The sequence below is a fragment of the Leishmania mexicana genome, chromosome 20, assembly GCF_000234665.1.
Source record: "Leishmania mexicana MHOM/GT/2001/U1103 complete genome, chromosome 20".
Classification (NCBI taxonomy): Eukaryota; Euglenozoa; class Kinetoplastea; order Trypanosomatida; family Trypanosomatidae; genus Leishmania; species Leishmania mexicana.
In genome coordinates, this window is record NC_018324.1 from 2251954 (window position 1) to 2269577 (window position 17624).

Here is a 17624-nt window from a genome sequence, read left to right on the forward strand (position 1 = left end):
CGCTCGTACTGACTCCTTTTTGGTTTGTCGCTCAATAATAAAAAATGGCTGTGGGAGAGCTGCGAACAGACCAAAGACACTCTGCACTCATTCGTCACCGCCGTTTCACGGGGTGGGGGGGGGAGGGCAGCGGGGGCGCATCCCCGCATCCAGAGCGGGTCAGGCAAAGAGGCTAACACGCGAAACCCGAAGAAAGGAGGTCAGATGGACAAGGAGGAAACAGACAACCACAAGGAACAGCAACGCCTTGGAAGTAGACCCAGCAAGCGCACCACTAAACCAAAAGGAAAAGGACGCTGAAGCAACGCAGCCACGGGCATGTTGTGCGATAGTGACGGGGGCACACAAGCGTAAACCAACGTCGGGAGGAGGAGGGTTGCGGGTGTGGAAGGAGACGGAGGAAAAGAAAGAGCATGCAGGCACTTACAGAGAAGCATAGTGGAGAGAAAGGAGGGGATGACACACCCACACACACCGCGAGAAACCTTTTCTTGTAAGAATGAACGGAGTGAGGAACAACACTCAACATTCATATCCAAATCGGCATTCAACGTATATATATATATATATATCGCTAAGGTAAATCAGCATTTGCTGCACCCAGAGGGAGACGGTGCACGCATAGATCTTCGCACGGCAGAAGCGGGGATGGACGCCCTAGTAGCACCAGAGGATGTCCGGCGGGGATTTCAGTTTGCATGCGTCGCAGCTTGCCGAGACCTTTTTTCTTCCTGAACGGCCGCGGATGTCAATGGACCGCGCGAGAAAGCATTATCCGCCTCCCACCCTCTCCCCTTCAAAGGTAGAGGTATGCGTGAGCAAAAAGTGTAGAATGCCCGCTGTGGACGAGAGAGTGGGGAGGGAGGAGGGCGTAGGGGGAGGGGCGAGGTGGACGACAGGGTTAAAAAAGGAGCAAGCGCCAGCACGGAGCACTACGTCTACTTCCAGCAGCAGCCACAGCAGCAGAAAGCGTGGGAGGGGACGGAAGCAGCAGTCGAATTGATTGAAATCCGTTCAGCGGGTGAAAGGGCACCGGCGCCTCTGTCCGCTCTGCTGGCTGTGATTGCGTGGATGAGTGGATTAGAGATCCTCTCCGAACACTGGCATCACACTTCCACAAAACGAAAAAGAAAAATGTGGAAAAGGCTGAGTGTCCGCTCCGGTGCCGCTCCCAACCGAGCGGGGGAAAGCAAGACAATGGAATTCATGCGTGGCGTAACGTGGAAGGGAGCGGGTCTGTCTCACTCGTCGGTGGCCCCCTCCCCTTCCCCCTCACCCTGGCAACAAAATAAGTGGGAGGAAGCAAACGAAAAGACTCAGAGCAAGCTGCTTGTCACTGCTACCAATCCCCGCTCTCTCCTTCTTTACTGTTTCGGAAGGCAGTTGGTAAACCGGAAGAAACGCCCATCCATGATAACAAAGACACTGAGTGCGCTCTAAGATGAGAGTGGGTGTGTGGGATGACGAATGGAAAGGGGCAGAGGAAACCTAAACGCCAACGACTCACAACAGGGAAGATGACGGAGAGCGGGAACAGGCACGAAAACAAGAACAGGAAAACGCCCACGCGGGACAAAATAGAGGAGCGAGACAGCATCGACGTGGATTCCAGAGGCAACGGCAGAAGACGAAGGGGTGGGTGGGAAGCAGCTGAGAACTAGGCGCAACAAAGTTCTCAGGAGGCCACGCAGACGTCATATCCGAGACCGACGACACTTCTACGGTGCATGCTATGGCTTCCGCATTCTCCCGCGCTCGCTCTCGCCGTCCCATTGTACTCGCAGTACCTTCCAGAGACCACACTGCAGATGCCCGCGAAGCAGGGGGTGGGGTGGAGGCGTCCATGCAAGGAAGAGCTCAGAAAAGAGAGGGATAACAGAGACACACGTGCCGGACACGCGCAACAGATGCTGTGCTACAAACGAAAGCCAAAGGGCGAGACCACCACCAAGGCAACATCGAAATGGAGGACAACAAAATAAGTGAAACGACAAGAGTCCCTCGAAAAAAAAGAACGAAACATAATGCCTGGAGGTGCATACAATAAACGCGGAAAGAAACGAAATGGAAAAACAGGAAACAGCACGTCTCACCGGTCTGCCACAGACACGAACAAAACCGTTAAATAAATGCGAGCCACCGACAAGAGAAGGTACGAAAAACGAGATGCACCTGAGCACAAACGATAATGAATATACATACACACCTGTATGTGCCTCCGCACGGAGTGCGTAGAGTTATACGGATGCGTTGTTGTGTGCGTCCATCTGGGGAGGGGGGGGGGTCAGCGTCGGTGCTCATTTTTCTCTTCTTATCGGCGCTCAGTGAGGGCGGCATAAAGCCATGAACAACATGGATAAGGGAAAGGAGAAGGGCAAAAACTCACGAAACAAAAGCAGGAAAAAAAGACACAGTTCTGTTGTTGCTGATTTCATTACGCAGCATACAACGAGGGGGGACGGGGGGGGGGGCGTATAGTAAACGCGGTGAATTACTGAGGGGGAGCAGCCGGGCTGTGCAGTCGCTTTCAAAGACAGAGAGTGCCTACAGCGGTCCTCCTAGTTTTGCCTTTTGTGTGCGTGTCTACAGCGTTCCGTTGAGGCAGGGAAGATGCAGAGAGGAGAGAAAAGAGCGCATCCTGAAACAAAAGGAGCTGCAGCAGCAACCCCCAATTCATGGATGCACCCCCATGCATCACAGAGAAGCCAGGGTGCACGCCAGCACACAGAAAAGATGGGCAATGAACTCAAAGGCCCGTTCCGCCGAGCCGGCTTAGACAGAAAGATGGGGAAGGAGGAGCACCAACAGAAACCCCGAGAGAGGCAGAGGCGGAGACAGAAACGAAGACAGTCGAAAAAACCGACCACACATAATGTACGTGAAGAGGAGGAAGAGGGCCGCGAAAGGACAATGTGTAAGACAGGCCCAGTGTGCGAAACGCAACAAAAACTCGTCGTCCCATCCATCTTTTCGTCACCTTGTTTTTTTGTTGCTGTTCGCTATCTGTTCCGAAATCCAGCTGCGTTCTGCTGTCTCTCTTTGTTTTGGTTTGCTTTTGGTTGCAAGGCGTCCTCAGTCCTCTCGTTATGGCTCGCATCCTCATAAGGAAATCGAAAAGGGAGGGAAGGGGGTAACAAAGAGCACCCTTTCCCTACACCGTCCCCCAACCCTCCCTCCCCCCGCCAGAACAGGAAATAATCATAACCCCATGGGAGAAGTCCATCAAAATAGACACACGGAAAACAGCAACAGCAAAAATGAAGGAGCGCGAGAAGGCAGTGCCAGAGAAACAGCGACAGGGGAAAAGTCAACAAGCAAGCAAGCACCGACAAGTGAAATCTGCGACAGAGAAATGCATCACACACAGAGACAGAGAAGGGAGCATAAGAGGCAAGGGAAACATCAGGAGGAAGTACACGAAAACAAAGAAGAGACCATCAATGTCCTGCAGCAAACAACCAGCAACCAACTTGTAATAAACAAGAAACAGCCACAGCAATTGGACACTTTGTTTTCCCTTCAACACCCCTGTTCGGTCGTAGAACGAGAGATGAACTGCATGCTACCGTTTAACGCAAGCCCCGCCACGTACATCTGAGCGCAACAACTGCCTCGCCGCTGTGCCCATCATGCCGGTTGCCACCCGCGACGCATCCCCTCGAGGTGGCACTCCGGCTCCCCTGGCCAGTAGATGGTGTGAGGGCCCGGGGATGGGATACACGCTCGAGTGGCGTTGGTGCATCACCCATCATGTGGATCGTGCAAACATCTTCACTGCCGCAGGTCGCGCTGGCGACCACGCCGTCCACGACCTGACCGCCGGCATCTGCAGCGATGCATCGGTCAGACTTCCCCTACGTCGTAGGGACCTGATCTTGTCGCCCATCAGAAGTGGCGCGGCATTTGGCAGAGGGATAAGGGAAGGGGCTGCGTGGCTCCCCTCCCCTCCCCTCCCCTCCCCCACACACACACACATAGAGAGAAGGTGCAGGACACTGACGCCACACACTGAGGTGTCTCCCTGTCATCAGGGCCGTCAGTGAGACGGGAACACCAAGAAAGGGAAAGAGAGGCAAACAAACATGAGAGGGAAGCGACATGCGGTCCAAGCCCATTAGGGTCACAGTCATTCGGTTCAACGGGGCGTGATGCGTGAATAGAGCAAGAATGAGGAAAGAAAAGGAAACTTCAGGGTGACGTAATCCTCTTCACTTGAAAACGACCACGACTTCTATCACTGATTCCTTGACCGGGTGGCAAGGCGGAGGGTGCCGATAGGCACCGCACGTACATATCATGAAATGAAAACAGGGCAAGTTAAAAAGTGTTTCTTAGCGTCAAGGGCAAAGAAAAATAAAAGAAAGGGAAGCGCAAAGAGAACCGGGAAAAAGGAAAAGAGCGTGCACTTGATCAGCACACGCTTTGCACAGAGGGGTAGCAGGGGGGGGGGAATGGACCCAGAACGCGTGATCAACGAATAGGGCGTTGATTGCGCTCGACTCCTGCTCCGTCTGATATATATAGCGTTGGGGCGTGTTTCGTGCCTCGTCGTTCTGCTTTTCGGCGGCGCCAACAGGGCAATACCAACGCCTACTTCCGTGACCAAGCGCTCGCGTGGTTGCTGGTCCTCATCTCTTGGCCGGGGGCGCCAGAGACGCGGGCGTCGCGTGTTGCGTGAACACGAGAGAAGGACAGCCGGGTGTCGGTCCTGCGAATCCACACACAAACACCAACGTATGCGTCCCACAAGCAAGAGCAACAAAAAAAAGGTGCGAGAGACTGCTAGCGTGGAGAGATGGAGCAGAGGGTAAACTGTATGAGAGCGCGGCTTATCAAGCAAGAGGCGAAACAAAGAGCGAAAACCTCAAGTGAGAACACCACCGAGAGGCCCTCACCGAAAGAAATAAAAAAAAATGTTTTTGAGGCAAGTATGTGTCACGTAGGTGACATCACATCGCAGGATCGGCGTCTTTTTGTTGTTGCTTCGCGAGTCTCGCTCTAGATCTTCGAAATCTTTCTCTCCGTGCCTTTACACACCCTCCCCCCTTTTTTCTTCGATATCTTTTCCGCTGTTGTTCCCTTCTCTCGTGCTCTCGGTCATGCTCCTCGTTTGAAAAGAACGCGACGGGAATCTATCTCTCTATATATGCATATATAGTCTTCTTGCCCATCGTGTCCGCCGTATGAGAAATAAGGCAGCACATATACGCGCGGAGTTCGATTGCATACACCGCTGTTGCGCCACACGGCTACGTGCTCATCGAAACACAAAAGGGTAAGGAAAAAGAGAAACAGACAGACAGGAAGCCCTAGACATTCTGCTCATCGACCCTTTGCGGACTCCTGTAGCTCACTCTCTATGCACCCCCTCCCTTGTTCCATGATGCTTGCTGGCGTTTTGTTTCTTTTTTCTAGAGACAAAGCACGCAGTCGCGAAACGCAGCCTTAAAATCACCCCAACACCGCAGGGAGAAGGCTCTGTGAGGATGGATGCAAGAAGGCGCAGAGAGACCCGCAGAGAGGGAGGAGGGAAAGAAACGAGCTGCTCAAGCACGAGAACGCACAAGGGACGGCGCGCAGGCCCATCAAGAGAGGTTCATGGAAAAGACGCAAGCGAGGGAGGGGGAGGGGGGAAGGCTTATAAGCAGAGAGGTCCTCATGGGATCGAGACAGCTGATGAGTCGAACAAGAGAGAGCGGCACCGAACGCACGCACACGCGAGCAAAAGGTAGCGAACACAAAAAGGAACAGGCAACTAAAGAAACAGTGGAGAAGGTAGCAAACGGAAAAAAGAGGAGGAAAAAAAAACACAAAACGTAACACTGCTGAGGGAGTGCGGGTGGTGTAGAATGGAAGCGGAGAGGCGTTTGACGAACAAGGAATTCAACGAGCCATCGCTGGTGTTCAGTTGTGGGTCGCCCGCTGGCGTACACCGCCGCTCCTTCTTTTTCCAATCGGTATTCCCCCTTCATGTTTTTTTGATGCTGTGCACCCGCATGTCACATTCACTGCTACTCCGCGTGGCTGGGGCTATTCCGTGTGTGTGTGTGTGTGTGTTGGTGTGTTTATTCAGCTTCATGGGCACGCATGCACCCCAAACCGCATCTGCGCGTGTACACAACGAGAGCAAAGATGGACGGACGGGGCTGATAGGGAAGTTAGAGGCGAGGGTGGAGGGGTTGGATGTAGAAATAGAACATGTGACTACACACCCAACTGCAGAAACGGAAACAAAAATGCGCCAGGGACATCACGCACGTGAGTAGCAAAAGACGAAAAAAAAAACAGAGACTAGATGAGGCGGAAGCAAGCACAGAGGTTTGCCTGGATGACCTCTTTCTTTTCCTTTTTTTCGTATCGTCTACGATCTCCGTGTCTCCGCCGGTCACCCTCTTAGCGACAGCCGCGCTCTTGGAGGTATGCAAGCAGCATCGCAGGCCGGTCTGTCTGTATGATGCCGGCGCCGATGTGGTCAACCACATAGCCCCAGTTTGCGTCCTTGTCACGCAGCGCGTGGTCATCACTGTAACCGCCGCAGGTGGTCGGCCAGATGGTGTTGATCCACAGCGCCGCCCCCGAGTTCATGGCGAGCTTTCGAATGTACTGCAATATGTCGGTATTTTCCTTCTCAAAGTTCACCTCATACAGGACGTGGTTGGCGGCGAAGGCGCGGTCGATGCTCTCGTACGTTGTGGTGTCCGTGATATTCAAAATGGGCATAAAAATAACGCGATTGAGCAAATCCGCCGAGTACCGCTTGCACAGCTCGTCGACGGGAATCTCCGACTTTAGAATCGTCTGCTCCAGCATTCCCGTCTTCACGAGCAGTGGGTAGACCTCATCCAAGTAGATGTCGGCCTTGTCCAAGTTGAGGATGACGCGGTCCTTCGCCAGCAGTAGCACCTCCTCCACCGTCGGCACTGTGAACTCCGTCATGTTGCCAAGCCCGTCCTTCAGACGCAGTGCACGTATCTCTGCGAGGGTGTGATCGCACACCCTACCCATACCGTTTGTTGTACGGTCGAGCGTCTCGTCGTGCATGAGGATGAGCGCGCCGTCACTTGTGCGCCAGACATCGACTTCGACTATGTCAGCCCCCATCTGGATGCAGCTTTCCACGGCCTCCAGCGTGTTCTCGACGTAGTTGCGCCAGTCGCCGCGGTGGCAGGCAACGCAGACCGGGATCTTCGAGTCGGGAGAATGCAGCGAGAAGCACAGCTGGGGATGCGGGCTCGCTCCATCACGGACAAATCGCTGGATTATCGGCTTCTGGTTGGCCTGCTTGTTCTGCGCGATGTTCGTGTGCTGGGGCCACGGGTTGCACATGTTTGACGCTGACGGCATTTCGACTGGGGCTGTCTGAGAAGGCATGAAGTGCAAATGAGCAGAAAAGGGGAGGGAAACAGGAACGATGGCTCGGCGAAAGACGTGGTCAAGATCACGGAAGATGGGGCTGCGCAGAAGACAGGGGCGGTGCAGAAATGCAGCGGCTACCCTGCGAGTAGGTAGAGTGACACACACACACACACACACACACACACACACCAAAAAAAAGAGAAGTCTGTTGGTGTTCGGCTTTCTATTTTCGAGAGGCTACAACGAGGCAGTTGAGTGCCATAGAGGTGTGTACGTGTCTGCCTCTAATTGTACCTGTGTGTGTGTGTGTATGCCGTGCAGGAACAGAGATAGAGCTTCAAAAGGTGTGCAGGAGAGCGTTGAGTGTCACTGCCTTTGTGAGTGTATGCGTTTGCGTGCGTGCGTGCGTCAGGGAAAGAGAGAGCGGAACATGAAGCGACGCAGAGTGGAGATTGGGATGTGTGTGATGGGTCGGGTGGGTAGGATAAAAAGAGAAGGCACCAACCAGCCATGAGGTTGAAGAAGACAAAGTCGCCATGGGGAAGGGTTTGACAGCGCAAGCGACGCCCCAAGCAGTGTCGTTCGGTGGTGTCATAATGGACAAGGGAAGAAAGAAGCGTGAAAGGTGGAGATGAAAGAGATCAGTCACGGCAGGCAAACGTGCATTCTCGAGCGAAGGAGTAACCTGCAAAGCAAGAGACGCCCGCCACGTTGTTGGATGAGTCTTTCCAGCGATGTGTCCACTAGTTCGCGCAACGCTCTGGAGAAGCGTCCAGCACGTGAAGGAGGCGTGTGACCGGAGTGGGCAGTCGCAACGAGTGTGGTTTTCCTCGCAAAGCAGCAACAGAGCCACGAGGTACCGAATCTCTGTGCATGGTAGGATGAGCCTACACCAGTGTACACGAACACACACTTGGTTCGCTGATGCAGCTACAGGTTCCTTGTTGCATCGCTCACAAGACTCTGCAGAGGACCGTGGCACATTGGGCGCGCTTAGAGAGCACAAGATGGGCAAAGTCAGCATGAGTCACCAGAAGAACAATGATGAGGTACACACGCACCCATGCAGTGACAACACATAGAGAGAGTCGATAAACACGGGTGGTGGAGTAAAACCAATGGCGTTCACCTTCCGAACCCAACTCCGCCCGTCACTAGTAGACATACATACAGATGCACAGTGTGAGCATTGGAAGCCGTCCCCGTGATCGCGCTGACGCACACGCAGGCGTACCATGGAGTGTCGCTGTGGCGTGGCACCGCCAACACGCCCGCTCACTCCTCCAACGAAAAGAGGAGTAAATACAGCAACACGCACACGGGGAAAGACGAAAACACATCAACACTCGACACTGAACGAACAGACACACACACAAGACGTCGACAAATGAACGTGTAGAGAGAGACCAATGCAACGCCAATACGCGCATCAGCAGGCCTGAAGGTTTGTGCCCATCTGACTAAGTAAGTATTGCGTGTTCTTTTTTTTTCCTCTCGACTGGGTGTACGATGAGGCACCAAACAGAACAAGAAACGGTCACATAGGAGAAGCACAGCACCCTCCAACGAGAACAAAAAAAGAGGTGAGAAGAAGAACAGCGCCCACATCTCTAATAACAATGGAAGTGAAAGAGGGAGGGAGGGAGGGAGTAAAAACATCAACAACCAGATAATGGCCAAAGAATCAAACAGCGAGCGCAGACACACATGGTCACGCCGTAGTAGTCTAGTTCATAAGCAACGCAAAGAAGAGCTAGTGGTGGTGGCAAAGAGGAAGGACCAGCGGAGAAACGATGCACACAAATATATATATATATGTAGAGAGAGACACGTATGCAGACGCAAAGGTAGGAGAAGGAAACAACCAAAACAACAACGAAAAAAAAAATATATAGTGTTCTCCTTTGTATTCAGCATTCCGTTAACCTGCCGCAATTTGTGCGTGTGTGTGTGTGTGCATGTGCTCTGCCTGTATCCACGCAGCAAGCGGAGAATGAGAGTGCCGCTGGCGTCGAGCGAGAAGCGAGCTGGCGAGGTACGTGAAGCAGTGATAATGACGTACCAAGCAAGAGAGAGAGCCCTGAATAACCCCACACAAGTATCACCTACCTCTTCCTCTCCGCGCCTCTGGTTGCAGATGCGGCCACGTTGCCGATCGAGGCGGCAGAGGATATGGATGAGTAGGAGTTGCTGCGAGTGTAAGAGGTGGTCTGACTCTGATCCGTGTCTCCCTCCACGTACGTCGTCTGGGCCGTGTAACTGTAGCTACTCGTCCGCGTAAAGTCCTCTCCTGTGCGCGACATTGCTGTCTCCTCGTTCATGTACGTTGTAACCTCCGTGTAGTCATCCTCGCCAGATGTCGCGCTCGTCGTCACGCCGGACGCCACCTCCGGCGTATAGCGTTCCGGACTGCCGCGACGGCTCGACAAGCCACTCACGCCACGCTGGGATGCGCTGCGCGAAGTTCCCGCCCGCGCCTCGTAGACACTCCCCGCCGTCCTGTTCGCGTGTCGCGGCACCGTGTACCTCTTTGAGCTGTTCTGATTACTGATGGGTGTTCGGTCGGCATCAGCGGCCTCGCTGACGTCATCGCGGGGACTACTGTAAGGCACCTGCAACCGCCGCGACGTCTTCTTTGGGGGCACCGGCTGCTCCTCGTCCGTCTCGAAATCCTCGTACTCCTCGTTGCCGCCGTGGTCGTCCACGTCGGCCGGGAAGGTGGCAAACGTCGTGGAGATGGAATCCACATCATCCCAGCCGTGCTCCGATGCCTTCAAGACGCGCACGGGACCGGAGTCGGATGTGTCCGTGCTGCCCAGCGTCTTCGCCGTCTCCTCGTACTTGTCCTGAGGGGGTGTCCAGTGCCTGTTCACACGGCGCTCCTCACGACTGCGGCGGCGGTAGAAGATGAGCAGCAGGACCACTGTCACCATTAGGCAGAGGAGGATCCAGATAAGCGTTAGGTAGACGGGTATCAACGCATACGCTAGGCGAACTCTCTCGCGGCCACGGTTGATGCGCACGGCGACGAAGTAGAGTGAAACGAGCAGCATCCCGTTCGAGAAGAAGGAGCCGACGGTGTCGAACGCGACACCGATCTCGGAGCGGACGCCGATGGTGTACTTCATCATGCTGCGCAAGCACGCCTCGGCCACGCGCAGGCCGGCGCGGAAGCAAAACGGGATGAAGATGATGTACCACGAGCGGTTCAGGCGCCCATCCAACTTGTAGCCAATGAGCACCCACTGTGCGACGCCGCAGGCCATGTTCAGGAAGCCCATGGCAAAAATGCCGTTGTATATTATCGGGCTCGGGCGGTTGTTGCCCACCTCCATCTGCAACCGCACCCGCCGCGGCCAGCGCCAGATGAGTGAGGTGGTGTAGTACAGAATGTCACCCACGATGGGCATGAACATGTACCATAGGTACAGCCCCACCTTCGACGCAGGATCGCTCCTAATCTGGGTGTACAGCACAAACGGAATGCAGAAGTAGCTCAGAGCGGCGAGGGAGTTGCCGACGGGAGAGAGACGATCTATCAGAGACATTCCCTCCTGGTACGTCCTCGGCGTGAAGATGTTGATCACGACGGCCGCGACGGCGACCATCAGCATAATCGCCGCGAAGATCATGAGAGGCAGGATAATCATCTCGAAGCTCAGTGACATGTAGTGACCGTCGTTTGCTGCGAGGAAGGCAAAGAAGAGAAGCAGCAGCGCCACCTCTATTAAGAGCACGAGCGAGTATACAATCACGGAGCCGACGGCTCCGAGGAGGGGGACAAACGGCCCCCACGTTCCGCTGGCGAGGAAGCCGTATGCATTTTCACCGATGGAGTCGTACAGGTACTTGCGACTGCGGTTGTATAGAACAAGATAGGCCTGATAGTAATGGTGTCGTAGCGTGATCTTGCGGAAGTTCCACTTCACCTGCCGCGACGTCGTCGGTGAAGTGAGGTCGAGAAGGTAGTACAACCTCCAGTTGCGCTTGCGCGGCGGGTGGCCGTTGCACATTTGTCTTCAACGAACGAAACAGTTGACAAAGACACGACGTGCGCTCACGTCTCTTTCCAAAAAAAAACGTCGAAGAAGGCAGTCACAGCGACAACACACAGCGGGACAGCAAAGGAAGGCTCCGGAAGGGAGAATGCAGCGGATGCTCTAGAAAAACAGGATGGGATTCTCTGTTCTTTTTTGGGGGAAGGGGGGAGTGTTGTTACAATGGAACCTAATAGCAACAACATGCGGCGCACAGTCAAGTTGGGAACCTCTCCCGCCTCCCAAACAAAAGGAAACGAAAAAAAGAGAGACGCACACGCACACACACACAAAGGACGGGGTGGTGGTTGATGGTTTGGGGGGAGGGCAAAACGCATAAAAGCGCCAGAAAAGAAAGCGGGAGGAAAGGGAGAGGCGGTGAGGCAGGGAAGTTCCCAGCCGGCCAGCGAAAGCGAAGAAGGGAGCTGTGGAAAAAGATGATGCGCTTCGCGGTGTAGCTGTAGGATGACAGTGAGCGCCACAAACGAGGCAATCACGGCAGTACTGTTCTCGAGATCGGCTCTTCGGGACTTTTACAAGCCGAAGCGAGCGTCGGGCACAAGAGGTAGGTGAGTGGCTGTTCGTGTGCGGTTGTTTGCGCCTGCTTGTCTTCTCACGGCCGACGTGTCACCAAACAGCAATGACGGGAACGTGCCACACGCAGTATAGCTGGTGAAGCTCGGAAAAGGGGCGGAGGCACGCACCCACAGAGATGACCCACAAGGTACGAATGGAGGGAAAGAGTAACGACAAGATTAGCGCCACAGAATTGCTTGTGATCATGTATTCCACTGCACAACTCTCAGAGCGCAAGATTGGTAGAATGTGCCAGGGAGGGAGAGAGGGGGGGGGGCGGAAACACTCACACACACATAAACTCGTCAATAAAGCCTCACGAACGTGCGTGTTGTTGGGTAAAGTGGTTGAGGCGGGTATGACGTGTGCACATGTGTGAGACTGTCAGAAGGAAAGAAGAGGAGAGTGGTGCAGAGAGACAGGTAGAGGGGACGAGACCGCTTTATCGCGGGCGACAGAGGAGACGTAAGTGAGCGTCGCTGGCATCGTTATAGCGAGAGAGCGAGAGAGAGAGGGCGCATCACCACTAGGGCAGTCGCACACTGCCGACATTGCCTTCAGCCTTCTTGTTTTTTTTCTGCCGCACAAGCGCCACAACAAAACTAGACGGTGAAACGTCGTATATGGAGAAGTAAAGAACGGAGGTCCTCGGAATGGAGAGGAGATGGGAGGTCCCCTCTCAGCCTATACCCTTCCCCTCCATGCCCACCCGACCTTGCACCTCTCATTTTGCTCAGCCCGGCTACCACAAGGCAAACGAGGTATGAAAATGTCGCAGGGCGGTCAACGATGGGCTTTGTACTGTTCCTGCGTAACAGGATGCTTCCATGTCGTCGACTTCTTGCCCGACTGTAGAAAATAGTATTGCATCGTTCGACGCGACAGCCCATACTCCCAGCCGCCGGGAAGAGGTGGAAACGGGACATCCGGCGCGTGCCTCGCGGCGGCAGTGGCCGCACCGGAAGAAATCATGTCATTAGCGCCACTCGGCGTAGCTGTGCGGGAGTTGTCGGGAGGGCTTGCCGTGGCAGAATTAGTTGGCTCTGTCGACGTGGCCGCCGGTGAAGCTGTCAAAGACTCAGTGCTGTTGGCATCCGCTGCCGTCCCTCCCACAAAGCGAACGGGCAGATTGGAGTGGGTGATGGCCTGCTGCCGCGCCAGCTGAGCACTCGCAGCGTCCGCGAACTGCACCACACCGTACCGGAGCGCATCCACAGTCCGCACCGTCTGCGCGCGTTGAAACCCGTCACACCAACGGAACATGTATACAAAGGCTGCCTCATCGATTTCAGGGGGAAGCGGCATTACGAGAAGCGTATCCTTCCGTCTCGACTTCTGCCAAGCGCTCTCCGCTGGAGAGGTGGCTACCAGCGTCGGCGTGCCGGCAGTCAAGGCCTCCTTTTTCGATATGAGCACTGATGGAAGTAGTAGCCGCCACTGCTCGCAAGCGCGCAGGTGCACCCCTTTGCACTGCCCACCAGCCGCGCACTTGTCCTTGTCGCATTGCGGATCAAAGTCGGCGCATACGTCGATGCCGGTGAAATCGCCGACGTGGCGATGTTTCAGATACGCCGCCAAGCCCGAGGTTGGAAAGAGGCCCCCAGTCGACAGAACGCACCACCCATATGCACTCTGCGCAAGGACGGTGTCGTGGACACCGCCAAGGAGCGCGGCACCGTCTCCTTTCGTCACGCGGTGCGCGACGGCGTTCATCTGGTAAACGTGCACCTGCGCACGCTGCTCCTCCTCGGCGGTGTGCGGCTCCGTCTGCCTTGACACAATGGGTAGCCGCTGAATACTCACACGCACCCATTTGGAGCGTCTGCCCGGCTGACAAAGCAGGGCTGCACACAGGTCCGCAGCCTCGGCGCTCGAGAAGAAAACCGTAGCCCACGCATACTCCTGCTCCTGTGGTGGAACACCTGGCAGCAGCGCAATCTGGCGAGGCGACTCCAGAAGCACTCGCTCCACGTGGCTCGTCATGCGCACCGACTCGATCTCGTCCATCACCTGCTCCTTGTTCAGTCGTGTAGCCGCGCGGAAGACACCGAGGCGCAAGCCGACGCGCACGTCCATCTCACTGATATCCTTGGCGGACGCGCTCAGGGTAGGCAGCGGCGGCGGCGCAGCCCACGCATCGGACGGCAGGCGAGAGAAGGTGGGGCCATATCGTGCCGCAGCGAGAGGCGGCGATGGCGGAGGTGGCAAAATCGATGCGCCGCTCTGCACCGATCGCGCCACGGTGGTTACTGCTTCAGTGGGCAATGAACCATGCAGCCGATGGTCCTCCTCTTCCAAGCGTGGCAGTTTGCGTGGCGCCTCTACCGCGTCCACTCCGTCGCTTTCCCCTTCGCCAGAGCTGCTGGTGCTCGAGGATGCGGCACTGAAGGTGGAGGCCGATGCTGACTGGGACACGGAAGATGTAGCGGAGCCGCTAGAGCCGGACTCAGCCAAGGAGCCCTCGTCAGACGCGGACGAGGCAGAGGCAGAGGCGGTGGACGCAGAGCCTGATATCGTGGAGTGCGTTCCTTCGGTTGCGGAGACCGACAGCGGGCTGCTATCCCCCTTTTCGCGACTGCTGCTTCGGTTGTTTCTGCCGCGGCTCCCGCTACGAGACGGAGACGGGGAGCTCACAGACATGCGCGCTTTTACCGTGAAGGGGAGGGACGCAGTAATGATTACTATATGAGGAGACGGAAACGTGTGCACCTACGTGTGCTTGTAAGGATCGTCTTCTCATTTCGTTCCGTTGCTGTGTCGATGCGCGGTCGCACTCGTGTAGACTGATTCGCTCACTCAGCAAGGAACACAAGCAGAGGGAGAGAGAATTGAGAGAGGAGAAGGTAGCATGTTGACGAGGACTCGTGGAGCAGACTGCTCCCTAGCCCCTTCCCCCCACCACGCGCTCCCCGGAGAGTGAATCCGGGAACGCTCAGGAACGGCAAAAGGGGCTGTTAGAAGTAGGCAGCGGCGGCAACGTAGGATGCATCCTTTTACCCTCGCTTTGGGGCAGAAGTGAGATGTGGGAAATCGTCGTTGGTGGGGGTTGCTGTCTACCAACGAGGGAGGGGGAGGGGGGAGGCAGAGGGTGGACGTGGAAGACCGTGACATCACCTCCGCCGCCGTACATTCGCAGTTGATTTCGTATTCTTTAGACCGCTCATCTTTGCTCGAGTTCATTTTGGTGCCTTTTTCGTTGCAAGTTGCTGTTGCATCTCTATAGTCCTTGGGGCACCGACCGCTGTTCTCGCCCTCTCTACGACACCGCGTGTACATGGGGGGGTGACGCCTCCCAGTGTGAGGAAAGCGTACACCCACCAATCATGATGGGGGTATCTTGTTGTCGCGAGCGAAAGCATAGACGGACGGACTCCGTTTGCGTGGCGGGGAGGGGAGAGGGGGGGAGGAAACGGAAATACCGCACACCGGGCAGAGCAGAAGAAACGGCCCAGTAAAGCTTCTCCGTGGTACTGTGCCCCTCTCCCCCTCATCACTCACTACTCCAAGAGAAAAGGTGAGGGGGTAATAACAACAACAAAGAAAAAAGAGAGAGACGCTTCCTTTACCTCTATGCGCATCCAATACACCTAAATAAGGGGGTTAAGCGGGGTCGGGCTCCGGCACGAGCTGTGGCGACGGTAGGCGCTCTTATCGGGGGTGAAGGGCGTTATGAACGATTTGTCGGCGTTTGACTTTGTCGGCCGTGGCGTTAAGGCACGCCGCGAGATTACGGATGTCACTGAATCTGCACGGCTCGCCGCGCTTTTCACGGAACATGATCGCGGGTACATGCTGGAGAAGCTGTTGCCGCGGCTGCGTTCGCGCTCGTTGCGCCAGCCAATCCACTCCTCCACGAGTGACGTCTGCGGCCGCGGTGCCCGCTGCTGGCGCTCAAGCCGCCTCAGCACCTCTGCAATGTATACCTCGTGCTCATCCGGCGGACGTTGATCAGCTGGGAGGTCGGCAAGATTTGACGTCAGCGGCGGCGGGCGTTCGCCCATGGGGGTGCGCTCCCAGCCGCCCCGCACGCCACCCCCCTCACAGACGCGAAGCGGCGTGCTCGTGCGGTTGGCATCAAATGGCGGTAGCCGCCCTGAGGCCGCAATGACGGAGCCTGGCGGAGAGGAGCCTCCTCGGTGCGATGACGAGCAAGTGTCCACCGGCGGGGCATCGTGTGGAATGAGATTCACCGCGTCATACTGCTTTGGCGGCGGCGAGAAGCGCAGCGGTGATTGTCCATGTGCGGCCTTCTCCGCATACCTATCCGACGGATCGGTTCGATAAGTCAACTGTTGCGGAACGGCTTGTGACGCCGCGGAAGGCAGAGAGGAGGAGCGTCTGCTGCTCGGGGAACGGCCGCGGTCGACTTCTAATCGACATATGCGCACATCGAGAGCGGCACGCTGTCCTGTGGGGTGATAGCGGAAGGGAATGGCGTACTCCTTCCACTCCCCAACACCGGACTGGAACTTCGCGGGGTGCAGGGAGAAGCCGGCGACCTGGTGCTTATCCTCCCAAAGCGAAAATCGGAGCTTTTCCGTGCCGCCAGCCGGCGGAAGCGTGATGCGGGCCTGCTGTGCCTTGAACATCACCTCCTTCGGATTGCAGCAAACGGCCTGCGTCGTTCGGTAGGTGTAGGAACCGTAGCGAATCTTCATGCTGTAGTCGCCGCCAAGCAGCAGCGGTGCTGGGTGATCGAGATCAATGCTTTCTGTCCTGATCGTAACGCGCTCTAGCTCAATTTCCACGCGCTGTACAAGACGGGAATCACGCTGTGAGTGCCGCGACCCTTCCCTTCGTGGCTGGGAGCGCTGCACTGTTCTGGTGCGGGTCTGATGCAGCGTTGCCTCCTGTCTTTCCAGAACCTGTGAGTGAATGTGCACCACCCGCTCGCTACGCGGCGGCGTCTTCAGCTGGCGATCGCGCGACGAATCACGCTCCATCGATATTTTGCCATGATGGGGGCTGCTGCGCGGCGGCGACGTCGTTGCGGTCGAGGCCACGGTGTTGCCGCACTGCACCCTCTGCTCTTCCTCATGGATTCCATGCACACACATGGAGAAGAGCAGCTTTCCGGTGACTTCTCCGGCAGCATCACGCAGCTTGATGGCGTAGTTCTTCATGGGCTTGCCAAAGTACGGTCGTGGATCGAGGGAGCCCTTGGTAACGACGGGCAGCGGCCCAGCGGCGCTATACTGCGACGGCCGAATGGCGAACGTGATGACCTCCTGCTCGGCGTCCAGGATAAGCTGATGTGTCAGCTTCGCAAACATCAGTGCCATGTCGTCGCCGAGTGCCTTAAAGTGCATGTGGTCCGTGGCGCCATCCACGCAGTGCAGAGCAGATGTGCCGCTTGAGCTGGTCTGTGCGCGTGACGTTCGGGCCCAGCTACACTGAAAGGAGGCTGCATCAGGAATGTGTCGCCCCTGCGCATCCTCCGCAAACAGCCCTGTGAAGGTCGGAACGTCGCATACAAAGCGGTATAGTACAAAGTCTAGCTGCATCATTGTGACTGTCTATGTGTGCCTGTGTGCAAGAGCGAGCGAGCCTCTTCGTGGCTTCCGGTTGTTGCCTTCTCCTCCGTCTTCCTCTCGTCCTGCCGCGACGCCTCCTGAGCGAGGAAAGAGGGAGACCCAACGAGCGCCGCAGTTCGCG

General features: G+C 56.1%; 4 protein-coding genes across 4 annotated transcripts; all 4 read right to left on the reverse strand.

Annotated features, from left to right (window-relative positions):
• Positions 1-6393: 6393 nt before the first annotated feature.
• Positions 6394-7344, reverse strand: LMXM_36_5960 (glycerophosphoryl diester phosphodiesterase,putative; the record flags this gene model as incomplete). Its single annotated transcript, XM_003874906.1, has 1 exon — positions 6394-7344. The coding sequence occupies one exon, from the start codon at positions 7342-7344 to the stop codon at positions 6394-6396; it is 951 nt and encodes a 316-aa protein (XP_003874955.1).
• A 2117-nt stretch (positions 7345-9461) lies between these two features.
• LMXM_36_5970 (conserved hypothetical protein) lies at positions 9462-11369 on the reverse strand (the record flags this gene model as incomplete). Its single annotated transcript, XM_003874907.1, has 1 exon — positions 9462-11369. The coding sequence occupies one exon, from the start codon at positions 11367-11369 to the stop codon at positions 9462-9464; it is 1908 nt and encodes a 635-aa protein (XP_003874956.1).
• A 1383-nt stretch (positions 11370-12752) lies between these two features.
• LMXM_36_5980 (hypothetical protein, unknown function) lies at positions 12753-14609 on the reverse strand (the record flags this gene model as incomplete). Its single annotated transcript, XM_003874908.1, has 1 exon — positions 12753-14609. One exon carries the CDS (start codon positions 14607-14609, stop codon positions 12753-12755), a length of 1857 nt encoding a protein of 618 aa, XP_003874957.1.
• A 947-nt stretch (positions 14610-15556) lies between these two features.
• Positions 15557-17476, reverse strand: LMXM_36_5990 (conserved hypothetical protein; the record flags this gene model as incomplete). Its single annotated transcript, XM_003874909.1, has 1 exon — positions 15557-17476. The coding sequence occupies one exon, from the start codon at positions 17474-17476 to the stop codon at positions 15557-15559; it is 1920 nt and encodes a 639-aa protein (XP_003874958.1).
• Positions 17477-17624: the final 148 nt, after the last annotated feature.